This window comes from Haplochromis burtoni, unplaced genomic scaffold (assembly GCF_018398535.1).
Source record: "Haplochromis burtoni strain Fernald_Lab_line unplaced genomic scaffold, NCSU_Asbu1 Contig_163, whole genome shotgun sequence".
Taxonomy (NCBI): domain Eukaryota; kingdom Metazoa; phylum Chordata; class Actinopteri; order Cichliformes; family Cichlidae; genus Haplochromis; species Haplochromis burtoni.
Window position 1 is genome coordinate 1,065,576 of NW_024582524.1, and position 13,592 is coordinate 1,079,167.

Consider the following 13,592-nt stretch of genomic DNA (forward strand, 5'->3'; position numbering starts at 1 on the left):
TAAACATTAAAAGTACCGATTACTAGCACAGTGCATGCTGTGGGTCCAAGAGTGTCATCCTGGCAAATAACAGTAAAGAACAATTAATTTACCGTTATCACCTTACATAGCTTTTCAGTGAGATGAGATCATTCTCCACACGCTGAATGTGCTCGTTAATGGCTTCAAAGAATCTGTCACCTACGGATATCACACTACATTACACACTGAGCCAAACATTCAAATCCAGGATGCCATTTTCACAGCTGCATCATTAATAATTCAGAGGACTGTAGGTGTGCATATTTCATACACATTAGACTGTAATTACACACTGAATGAGCCATTATTAGAAACCTGTTGAGATTTACTAGAAAATGCAGAACCGTTGGGTTAAAGGTTAAACTTCATGATCAGCAGCCAAGTATAATGTGTTTATTTTTGTCTTTCCACACACTGTAACCCTGAAATTCTCTCGACACAAATGTCCAAATCATTCAGATAAACTGTCTTTGCACTGCTTAATACAGAATCATTTCCACCTGAACCCATATGAGGATGCTACAGGTAATTATCAAGAGTATTCACAACAAGCGAGTGGGCGTCGTGTATCCTGCATTGTCCATGCTTTACTCAGACAGCATCTGGCAGGTTTGTTGGAGAAATTTCTCTAAGCACAACATCCCAGTGCACTTCAGACAAAGCAACGCCCTCGCAAAAAACTACCTCATCAAAATACTCCGAGTTCACCATGCAATGCAGTGAGGAGTGCTCGGACCGTTACATAGGAGAGCAGAGATCTTCGATCAAGAACACAGACAGAGGCCATCTATGGGCACTGTGAACAACCACCACTGAGTGGAGGTAGTGACGCTAATTATCAGCCACCTATAATGCAGTCCTGAAATCCTCTTCCCAACCCCCACAGCTTGACCCATGTGACCTTAATAGCTCACAACAATATGGCAGGGCAATGTCTCACAGAGGAGTCACATCTTGACTCATATGACCCTTAAAGACTGACTGGAGATTTATGCTTCAGCAAGAAATCTATGCTGTAGCTATTAGTGTGTACCTGAATAAATAGAAGAAGTGTTTTTAATCTGTACTGCCACTGTTGTGTATTTTTGACTCTCTAAATAAGCTATACAAAACAAATTTCCCACGTGTGGGACTAATAAAGGTTATCTTATCTTATCTTATCTTATCTTATACACAGAGCACTGGTCAGGTTCCATCCATGAATGTGTTTTTATCGCTAATAACCAAAACAAATCCAGTTTTTCCCCTCACTGTTTCTGGAACGCACCAACTTCCAACATGTCTGCAAATGTTTATATAAATATAAACATATAGGTCTTAACCTCAAACCCCTCTGAAAACTTATGGGGAAACCTCTTGTGCATCACCCTAGCAATGTGACTACATGTTAGCTCAACGTAGCCCACGATTGTTGTGATTGGCCATTTCAGCACCATCGATTGCAGTTTTGCGCTTCTTCTTCCTTTTTTCCCACCTTTTTCACTGCAGTTTTAAAATTTATTAGTGAAAGTAACAATCATCTCTTCAATATAAGGAACATTAATAATAATAGTATCAATATAAGTACTCACAAATGTCAGCAAATTTCTGGAGGGAGACTGTGTAAACTATTGGAATGGATGTAAGGGAATGTATAAACAAGTGAAAAATCTAGAGGGGCAGATTTCAATCCCTAGTCCCAAGATTTTATTTTTTTTCTATTGGCTGGCACTACATATAAAAGACCAGGACATTAGCACATTGTAATTAACACAATGCACCATAAATGCCAGCAATGACGTTGGCCATTTGCGTAGGTAGGTTACATTGCAAGCACTACAAGGTTCCCAGCAGAAGTCTAAATCGGACAGAACAGGCTTGTCCACATCTTTTAGGACCACATTTAAAGTGACAGCCCCATCAGGGGTTAAATACCTGGGCCTTAAGACATTTAAGAAGTAAAGAAGCTTCTTAGGTGAGTGAAGAGACACCTTTATAAACCCCAAAAAATGTAAGTCCAGTTACCTTCAGTTCAAGTAATTAGGGCTATTTTGACGTGGGTCGGCGAGAACCTTACAAGGACACTCAGAGAGCATCCTTGACAAAACCCAGCAAAATATTAGTGGTGAAAATGCATCCAAAGTTCTTACATGTGAAAAAGAACCACTCGAGGGAATGTACTGACATGATTTCCTAACATTGTTGGGGTTCATGTGTGAAACTGGCTTAAGTTTGAGAAAGATCTTAAATCTGCGTGTCTGAAATACAGCAGCATACAAACAGAGTTTGGTGTGAATGTGTCACTCAGGTTCAGCGTGCAATGAATCTTGAGCAAATGAAAGGGAAAATACATTTCAAGTAGTTCACAGATCATCAGGTATGAGCACATGAATGGTCTCCTCTCACCTCAAGTGGTTGTGGGCCCTGCTGGGGGACACTGTGAGGCAGAAGGGGGCTATGAGGTCTTTTGTTACTCTGTGGCTGAGGACATGTGGGCTGGATGGAGACAGGAGGCTGCGAGGAGTACAGCAGGGGGATGGGAACTGGGGGACAACACAGCCCTGTCCCCCCAAACCCCAAGTAGAGTGGGTCAGAGAGGTCACAGCTGTTCGTCAGAGCCGAGGTCTCCTCTGAGCTCATCGCTGGCACCTCCTGTGTCTCACTTTTCTTCATCTCCTCAGACCTCTCACCAACATCCTTTACTCCTCTCTTACTTCTCACCTGCTCACTTTGCTTCCTCCCTCGCTTCTTCTTACTCTTCTTCTGCTCATCTTTTTGTGCTAAGCGCTTTGTCACTGTACTCTCTTGTTCACCAGCAATTGTTTCCTTGGCCTTCTCAATCTTGTTGTCTTCCATCTGCACCTCCTGTGCCGCCCCCGCTTTCAGCCCACTCTCAGGCTTCACCTGCTCCTCCTCTGTCACAACTTTCTCTTCTTTCCCCCCCTCCCCATCATTCTCTTCACGCCATGTCTCCTCTGCTGCCTCTTCATCCTCCCACTGACTAAACACTTCCTCCTCCATTTCCCTCCTCTTCCTCCTCCTCCTTCTCCTGCTCATGTTCCCTCGGTTGCTGTTTTTTGACAAATCCTCCAGTTCCTCACACAGAAGGCTTGGACAGTCTGCAACAGAGTAAAGCAAGAATTTGTTTTTTAACTTTAAAATTTGGACTAAAAATCACTCATCTGGTTTTACTTCAGCATCCTACCTTCTAGTAATATAGTACTCTGGACATTAATGAGTTCATAATTATCATCAACATATTACATCTTGACTTCTACAAGAATACAATAATAACAGAGATACATTTTTGGATCAGGCCAGTCTGAAAAATGAATACAGGCTCAAGAACTTCAAAGCCAGAATTCATTAGGAGAAGGCTTTGATCTTTAAGTTCCAGCCTACTGCACTATGTTTTCATTATGTATCATTTTACCCAGTTTATTTGGTCAGATATTGCAAAAATATGCCCAAATATGCGTGTTTTTCCTAACAAGCTCCTGAAAACTGAAGGTTTCTCACCTCAAGTCATTATAAGCTGGAGCTAAGTACTATAAAGCGAGTTCAACATACCCAGGTTGTCTTTGTGTTATCTGGACTCCCTTATCCGAACATATTTAGTCAGGAACACATCAAGCTTTTATCAACTCACTAAGTTAACCTAGGTTTTAACCTGCACATTCACATTAAACTGGGTGGCATCTGTGGCATTATCAACAGAAAACAGATGTTAGTAACAGAGCAGCTGATTGTTCAAAAGATGAATCTATAATATTAGAAAACCATGAATTGGTTGAACACATAATACAGACTGAGAGAAACACAGCTGCTCCAGACAAAGCAGTGGTGGTGAAGGAAAAGCACTGCACAGTAGATAAATACTGAAAGCGCTGAATGAATGCATGGACACTCAGTTCTTTGTAAGACAGGAAAAGAGAGGGTAATAAAGTTTAGCCTATTTAAAGCCAGGAGAGAAAGACAGCAAAAATGCCCACTGTTTATCAGAATCTCATGGATTATAATGAGTAAATGACTAAATTAATGTTTAGAAGGCAATGTTAGTTCTCATTCTTTCAGCTGCAGCTTCGCTGTTGGTTGATGATCTGAGAGCAAGTGAAGAGTAAATGCAACAAACAGAATTCAAAGGCAGGCTTAGTCTATGTGCAAATTAAATACAAACCAGCCAAAAGTGGAAGGGAAAAAATAAGGGGAAAAAAAAGGTTTATCTAAAAATATATATCGCTTATTGATCATCTGGGAAGTGTGAAGACACTAGACTCTCCTACTATCCACACAGGAAGTCAGAGGAATCCTCCAGGAATGGTGTCATTTCACCGAGAACTGACAGGTCAGTAGACGCTGATTTCAGACCTAATGATCTCTAATCTAGGGAACAAGTTATCATGGTGAAGCACCCTGGTAAGAAGTGAACCATCTTAATAGCACAGAAAAACCCTGATAACCAGACAAGATAAAATCCCACTCCATCATCAGGCCTCTGCAGTGTTGGGAAAAGTGAACTAACACCTTTTTTTGTGTGTTAACTAGTAAAACTACAAATGCTTCCTTCACCAAAAGGAAAGTTGTTGTTCAATGTCATTCTTTTTATTTCCCAACCGGTTCCCAGGTTGAGCACTCTGCAGACAAGTTAGAGCAGGAAGGCTGAGACGGTTTGGACATCTGTAGGGGAAGTAGTGGATATACTGGACAAAGGATGTTGAAGATGGGAGGGAAAAAAGGAAGACCTCGGAGAGAAAGGTGAGATGCAACCTTTCTGCATATGCGGGTGATTCCTGCCATTTATTAGCACGAAAAAGGTGAGAAGGGATTCTTTAGCAGTTACCTGGCCGTCCTGCGTGGTAGTGAACCTGCAAATTCCTGTATCGATACCATACCAAGTAAACACAGGGCCAGTATTACTGATACCAAAACCAATAGTGATACTTTTAACTTAAAAAGGCAGCTTATGTAGGGGAGCTCATCGTTTCATGACTTATGAGATGAATCATCACCAATCTGCAAAATCTGAACACATTTTAATAGGGTTAACATATCGATCCTATTGTGCTAGTATCAATCCGATACCAATACCAGTGATGGTATCAGTACTACGGATAATTGGGTCGTTAGTGGCTCAAGGCCTAGCTCCACTTCTTGGCATCTGACCAGACAGGTGACGTGTTCCCTATATTTTATTTATTGTTGTTGGCTTTTGAGTTTACGCTTTTAATATAAACTTAACTGAGTGGCACTTTTGCTGGGTTGACTTAATTTCTTATGACACTGTGCAATAATTTCATTACATGTCCACTGTCAAGTGGGTCATTGCTAGGTTTTAAAATTGCTGTAGTTAACCAAACTATATTTCTGTCTTTGGTAATAGGGATGGGAATCGAGAACCGGTTCTTGTGTAGAATCGGCTCCCAGTAGTCCAATTCCTTGTTGTTAGTCAGCCTGCCTATCATCCTGCTTCTGTTTCAGTTGCACATGTGGTCCTGTGTTAAAACACTGGCACAGTCTGCAGCGTGGATATGGATGTTACTCTTATTTCACAAAAGGACAAGCACGGGATGGTAAAGTGGAAACTACATCCAGCTCAGAAACAACTGCATTATGCTGTTAACACTACTTTGACTCTTCACACACACACAGCATGCTAATACTAAGCCAACCAGACAGCATGCTAAAACCAAGCTAGCCAAGAACCCAGAGTGAAAGCTGAGTGAATGCGGGCCCCAGCCCAGCAGCCAGACCCTGAACTTTAACAGGTAACAAACATAAGCAGTTGGGTTGCAGCCTCCATTTCTAGATGTTCATGTTTCTAAAGTAGAATCACTTTCAAGTGTTTTCGTGCTGGTTTTCATCTTTACTTTGTGTTCACAACTAAATACTAAGAGAAAGATAATTTGTGTCACCCTCATTAGGATAGGGATTTGTGCTGTGTGTAAGATTGTAACCTCAGGTTTATAATGTTAAATGGTAGTTTTGAGACAATACGTTTCAGCTATTTTATAGAGTAACATGAAAGTAGTGCAATGAGCAGTGTAACAAATTACTTAATTACTCCAAAGAGAAAGTAACACACACTGATCACACACACACAAAAAACAAAAAGGGAAAATGCCTCCAACATACACAAACATTTGATCACACAACATGCTATTAATTTGCATGAATGTAATGTCTTCAGGAGTTTTTCCTTCCCACTGTCACCAAAGTGCTTGCTCATAGGGTTCATATAATTGTTGGATTTTTGTATGTAGGTATTATTGTCGGGTCTACCTTACAATATAAAGTGCCTTGAGGTGACTGTTATTGTGATTTGGCGCTGTATAAAGAACTGGATTGAATGTGATATACTGCTTAGTCATGGTGGTGATAAGGAATCAAATCAATAGGTGATATCAATATTGGAATCACTAAACTCATCAATTTCCATCTTTATTTGGGTAATTTTGATTCAGTCCAGCTTCATTTCTTTTCTCTTTTTAAATTATTCAAACTGAAGCAACCTATATTAATGAAAAGCACATCTCAACTCTGAAAATGCCACAAAGCAGGTGTATATGCATTCATGAACTCTCACGCCGCTCAGCTACATTGGTGCATTTTCCTCTGTCACTCACTGAGCTGGAGTCAGATAAGGTACCAGTATTTGGAGAAATAACCCGATGATGTTTGAAGATTTCTTTCACATCTCCAGGGTCACGTGGTGACCCGCAGGTCAAATAAAACGCGCGTCGGTCTCGGGAGGAGCAGCAGCCTGCGGTGGCTTAATTAGTGTCCCAGCCGTGCGCCGCCTCGTGCCACCACCTCACCTGACCGTTAATTAACTCTGAGCGGCTAGGTGCTGCTAAACTAGCCAAGCTGTCCCCATCTCCAAACACCGGGTCGTGAATGTTAATAACCGTGTTTTAAGTCGTCTCCGCGGAGCAGAGCTGCACTGGGAGCTTCACTCACAGGGGGAAAAAATAAAAGCTTTAAATAAGACGTCTTTCAAAAGTTTGTTAAAAAATGGTGTTAAAAGTTTGTCCGCGTGCATCAATTGAAAAGGCTAAAACAAGCCAATAAAACAATTAAAGGGCAGCCTGAGTATCCTTACCCAAGTCTTCACCTGCGTCACCGTCTTCGTCCATGAACGCCACCGTCAAAACCAATAAACTTGTGCTAATAATCAATTAAGTCGAGCAGACAACGAAGCGAATGTCTTCATGACCGCAGGTTAATGGGCTTGATTGATTGATTACCTCTCTCTGCTGTGTGACGGAGAATTATCACGTGAAGGGTGAAACAGAAGCAGCCAATCACAGAACAGAACAGATGCGCCATAACTCTACTTTTACAAGGAAAAAAGGTGTCTCAAAACCAGGTAACGACTTCCTGTTCAAACAAGAAGCCTGAGTTTTATCCTTATCTAGTCTCGCTCATCGCAAACAGCTAAAAAAAAAATGCTTAAATAAAAATGGCTTCTGAGGGCTCAGGTCTGAGGAGGTTAAGATATTGCCATCTATCGATTTTATCCCGTTTATTCATTTCTTTCTGGGACAAGTTTTATGTTTATACTTTTTTATTTTACAGTACAGTGAATTTACTTGTGAATCATTCAAGCATAAAAAAGGCATCTAACTCAAGGCATGTGCCATTGAACTTAGTGAATAACCAATTTAGGCACTTTGTTACTAGCAGCCTGTCGCTAAAACAAATCGTTTGGTCCCATTTCTTTATTTTAATATATGAAAAATGTCAAAGATAACACAGTTTGACAGGCATAACATTCTGTTTCTGCATCATCAAGATGATCCCGAAGAGCTGCTCATGGAAAACCTGGCATATGTCAGCATCGGGTGCAGCGTATACTTAAAGAAATTAAAGGAAACTGGAAAAGTGGAGGACAAAAGAAGAAGTGACATACCTAAAGCAACTATACAAAAATTGAACAGCATCTAAAAGTCAAGTTCTCAAGAAATCAGAAATAATCCAGCAAACAGCTGAAACAGGACCCGAGAGATACATCTGGGCTTTCTGTTGATCCATCTACTGTTTATTGAAATTTCATCAAAAATGGTCTCAGTGGAAGGGAAGGCCACTTTCCTTCCACCTATTAAATTCAGGTTCACAGGGGGCCTGGAGCATATCCCGGCTGCCGCAGAATAATAGGCAGACTACTACACACTGGCAGAAAACCATTCACATTCACACTTAATGCCAATTTAGAATCACCAGTTAACCTAACCTCACTAACTGCATGTCTTTGGACTGTGGGATGAAGACAGAATACCCGTAGAGAACATGCAAGCTCCACACAGAAATGCTCCGGCCAGGTTCGATTTGGATTTGAACCCAGGACCTTCTTGCTGAGGCAACAGCACTAACCAGCCCCATTGTGCTACTCTAACGATGAATGTTGAATTAGGCGAGTGGTGTTGGAGCTCTTTTCAAAATTAATGTAATTATGAACACAGAAAAGTGCTGTCAGAATTTGATCCACCGTGCAATACCATCTGGAAAGCATCTGAATGGCAGCGTGACAATGATGCCAAACACACTGTCAATGCTGTAAAACCAAACCTGGATAGAAAAACACACAATGCAACGCTATCAGGAGTTCAGGTTGTGTTGAAGAATGATAGCAGTCTGAACAAATACCGACTTTCAAGCTCATTAGTATTGTACAAACTCTGTTTTTCCCTTATATACTGTATTGCATCTAAATAAATCACTGCACCTTAAGCAGCTTGAGGTTACTGCACAGCTAACAGCTGTACAATGTTTTTCCCATTTTCTTTTTTATGAACCTAATTCCTCAGATCACAAACTATGCCTTTATTGTTGGTTTCTAACTTGCTCCTATGTGTTTAAATGGCTTTTTTATTTTTAAAACAAAACTGTTTGTTGGGAAAAATGAATGAGAACATTTAAAATGACCCTCAATATGAAATAGGTAATTATTATTATATGTATAGTATGTTGATAAAAGTGGATTCTGGGATTACTTGAAGCATTTTTGCTGTAGTAGGTGAGATGAGACGTCTAAAACAAAATCATTCTGTGAATCATGTAGCTTATTTAAACTAGATCATAAAGACAAAATGAATGTTTTAATATAGTCACCAAGGCGCTGTAGTTTAGATGCAGATTTGTTACACCTCTTAACATACTAAACTCTAAATGCAGGAAAACTAAAGCCGTGGCTTTGCGGGGGAACTACATGTAGTTTTTAGTTTGAGATCCCGTGAAATAAAGACACGTGTCGCTGCTACACATTGTCAGCATTTGCAAATGTATCTGAAAGATGTTTTATTTTCTTTCAGCTTAAATTAATAATCATGTAATCCGTGAAATCTACGCTGGGACTCCTCATGGTTAACCCAACCCTACAGACTGTCAGCTGAGGATAAACAGCGCTGATCCCTTGAGCTTCTTATTCCACAAAGGTCTAAAAAAATAAGCTGTTGTAAAATCTGACACAAACGCACCACAGCCTGCTATCTGTATTTTTGTAGTATGTAAAATGACAGCTGAAAATAACCAGGTTAAAACTGGGTAGTAAATCAGGTTGTCTCTGCCACGGTTGTTCCTCTGTTACCCAGCAGATGGGGTACTGGTTGGACCCCAGGCCTGCTTCATTCTTCCCCAACTCTACTGTGCAGCTTTGGCTCGGCTGTTCCACCCCTCCCACAGGAGGCTCACACACAAGGAGCCCTCAGCCTCTGTGCAGAGGCATATTTCCTCATCAGCAGCCCGCTCTCCAAGGCCAGGACAGCTTGTTAGCTTTGCTGGATGATAGCCAGCTGCAAACCCACTACTCGGGTGACCTTGGTCTCATCTGGTCTCATGCCTGAAGAGCAGGAATAATCTCCTTTCCTGTGTGTCTGTGTTTGTACTCACAAATCCCCACAGACAGTTTATCTAACTTTCAGTGAGGAGGGAAGAGGGAAAAAAAGATATTTTTATGTGTTGACTTAAGAAAAATAACATCTCTGTCTGTTTCTCCCTCGAGGGCCCACAGAGTTAAACAAGTGTAAATGAGGTGCTAAGAAGCTGTGATCACGCAAATACAAATACAGCATCTCTCTTAGATGAAGCACAGAAGAGAGGAGAGCTGCCTCTAGTGTCAGCGGGTCGAAAAGAATGGCACGCAGGCCGAGCTAATGCTGGCTGGTGTGTGAGAACATGGAGGCAGACTTTGTGTCTGCACGCAAGCGCCTTTAAATGCATGTTACTGAAATGTATTCATCTCCTGTTTCAAGTGCTTCGCTGCTGAGTCATGAGTGGACCCAAGAATAAAGCCTGGACCTCAAGTTTGAACAATCTTCAGCCGCCAAGGGAGCTGAGTCACATTTAAGACCGAGATATTGAAGGAAAAGTTCACCCACATTACAACACTGCATGTGATCACAATAAACTCATTTAAGCTTCCCGGTTTGAGGGGATTATTTGGGATTTTTATGCATCTCCTGCAGCAAAACGGATACAAATGGAACTTCATGTGCCCTGCCCACAATGTAGAAAAGAATTACATCTAAATAATTCAACGGTAGCCTGTCTTTCGAGCAACATTGTCTTGGTGGGTAATCCACAGACTACAGTGACAGTGTTCACTGTAACCAGAAGAAAAGGCAGTTTATAACCACTGCGAGCGCTACAAGCTGCAGACTTTATTAAGATGGAAGTGAAGGGTTGAGAAATCTATAAACCTGGACAAAAAGAACAAAAAGGTCTGCATAGCAACATCAGGTTTTTGTAGTCTGAGTGAAGTCCTGTTTATCCTTGAAGAAATTTTACAAACTGCAGCTTTGATTAGGAGGAGGAGAGGGCACTAATAATGAGGTCAAAACACTTAAACATTACTCCGGTAGAATCAAAATTAGCTGCGCCGAACAGTTAAAGTTTATAATTAAATCTTCTGAAAGACTTTTCCAAGTAGCAGGTACATTTGATGGCACCCCTTCATCCAGCCTGTCCTAGTCTACAATGAGCGAGAGGCGGGCATGCCCATCAACAAACCTGTGGCCACTTTTACAGGTGGTGAAAGAAAACTGGACGAACGGAGGGAAGCCATACAGTCACAAACTGCCCCAATGGAAGAGCCGATTCAACCCTGAACCTTTTTACTGTGATGTGCATTTAAAATACTTCATTAACTGAAAGCAGACTTGCTGATTGTGGAATGTGCAGTGTTTGCTTATGAGGGAAGATGCATTATTACATATAAAACCAAGGCTGGATTACCTTGACCCCGAGGGACTCGGAAATTCCCTGGTTCATTGAATGTTAATTAGTTTTGGTGATTTGATTAATGGTGCGTTTGTTAGCAAATTAGCACAGCTAAAGTACAATACCTAAGAAAGTGGGGGGTGGTATTGTTTTGTGAGTGTTTCGGGCCTTTTAAGCAGGGAAGTATGCATCAAACTAATATCTGGGGGGTAGGTAATAATTTGCAGAATATGTGACGGTGATGGTGTCTGGTGAAATAATGAGACAGTGCTGTGTGCTTTGGTATGTATGTATTAAAGAAATATTGGTTTCTTGCAATACAGTCAAGAAGTTTGGTCTAAAGATAAGAAAGTTCACCTACATGCACCTTTAAAACAAACAAACCTGACCAAGAAGAGTACCCCTGAAACTACAACTGGTTGTTTTTACACTCTGTAATTTGTATGTTTAATACATGTACACAGTGTAATAGTTTGTGAACTTTACAGGTGCTGGTGTGCAAACATTAAGGCTAGCTGTTTCACCATTTCCAGTCACATGTTAAGCTAAGCAGTGGCCTATAGTTTCCTATTTACTGTATGAGAGCGTTCTCAATCTTCTCCGCTAACTGACGTGGTTTCTTCCTAATCTTAAATTGACCCTCATGCATATTTTAATAAGATCTGAAGGCAGGGGGTCAAGGACGTAAACAACATGAAAGCACGAATCCATCCTGCCGTGCATCAGGGGTTCAGGTTGTTGGTGGTGTAATGGGGTGGGGGATATTTTCTTGGAACATTTTGGACCTCTTCAGTACTAAATGAGCATTGGATAACCTATAACCTACATTTATCTACAGTAAAGAGCAACAATACAGCAACACCATGTTCTTTATAACTTTATAACCATGGTGTACCATCTGCTTCCAGCAGGATAACACACCATGTCACAAATCTTAGATTATGAGATCCTGTTTCTCTTTATTCTTTATCCTTTATTATTCTAGTTGCTCTGTTTCTTTGCCGCTTAACTACTCCCTCAGTTTTCAGCTGATTTTCACCGTTCAAACTTTAAACTGTTCTGCTATTTCTGCTTTCGACTGCTATATCTTTTGGTGATGATAACTTTTATACTTTTTGAGCTTTTTATGCCATTTTTTGGCCCATTTTGCTGTCAGAGACCACATTATCAGTGTAATCACTAGTTTGCTTGCTGGGCTGAGCCACGTTTTAGCTCAGTGAAATGAGCAGCCGTTCTCAGACTGGGAGGCCCGGGTTCTAATCCCGCTTATGGCAACATTTTCTTCAGTTAACACTTCAACTGTTTTAACTCTTTTCAGCACAAATTCCAGCTTCTTCAGCTGTTTTCAACACAAACTTCAGCTTCTATACCTCTTTTCAGCAGAAATCCTGCTGATTCACCTCTTTTCAGCAAAAAATTCTGCTAATTCACTGCTTATCAGTACAATTTTTAGCTTTTTCACCTCTTTTCAGCACAATTTTCAGGTTCCTTATCTGTTTTTGCTGAACCTTCAGCATTTCAGCTCTTTTAAGCAGCATTTAGCTTCTTTTGCACTTTGAAGATTTTTTCTCTCACATCTTTGTTCGAGTCTGGTTTGGTTCAATGGGAAGAGCGGCCGCAGTAAGATCTAGTGGCACAGGTTCGAATCCTACATGTGACATTTGCTGCACATCTTCCCTGCTTGCATGTACACTGCTTAGTGTACCCTTTCAAATACAGCCATTTTCAGCAAATACTTCTGCTTTTACACCTCTTTTCAGCAGATTATTCTACTTTTGTTGTTTTCAGCAGATTCCATTATGAGGCATTCACACTGCATTTTCGCAGGAAATGCAACTTTTTCTAGTCTCAAACTGGTTTCTTGAACACGACTGTAATCAAACGACCTCCATAGTCACCAAATCTCAACGCAGAGAACACCTTTGGGTAGTGGTGGAACAGGACACATCATGGATGTGCTGTGTGATGCTATTTTGTCAGTATGAGCTGATGACTTTGTAGAATATATGTCACAAAGACTTCAAGCATCTCTGAAGGCAGAAGGAGGTCCAACCTGGTACTAGCAAGATGTACCTCATGAATCAATCAGTGATACATGTGTATACATGTGTTGTTGCCATAGTTTTGTCCCATCTGCATTTTTTATTATTACAGCATAGTTTTATCCATTTATAGCAAGTTATTTTTGTGTCTCTTGACTATGGGTCATTGACCTTAATTTAAACCTCAGGTTGAGAACCACTGCTGTTGTGAGATTATAGATCATTAGCCACCAAAAAGACAGCAAAGGAATAATTGCACAATTTTAATGTCACACAGTTATGTAGTTCCTTGGTTGTTTGTGTCATTAGTCACAAATTCTTGAGAGGAAAAGAGAG

At 40.8% G+C, this 13,592-nt stretch overlaps 1 protein-coding gene across 1 annotated transcript in view; it reads right to left on the bottom strand.

Annotated features, from left to right (window-relative positions):
* The window catches only part of LOC102300735 (rho guanine nucleotide exchange factor 5), a 15,234-nt gene extending 7,898 nt beyond the window's left edge, over positions 1 to 7,336 (bottom strand). The window contains exons 1-2 of the mRNA XM_005932966.3: positions 7,100 to 7,336; positions 2,407 to 3,119 (exon numbers count right to left, since the gene is read on the bottom strand). Of these exons, the coding sequence (XP_005933028.1) occupies positions 2,407 to 3,119; positions 7,100 to 7,133 (747 nt within the window). The 5' untranslated portion in view covers positions 7,134 to 7,336. The remainder of the gene's footprint in view (positions 1 to 2,406; positions 3,120 to 7,099) is intronic.
* Positions 7,337 to 13,592: the final 6,256 nt, after the last annotated feature.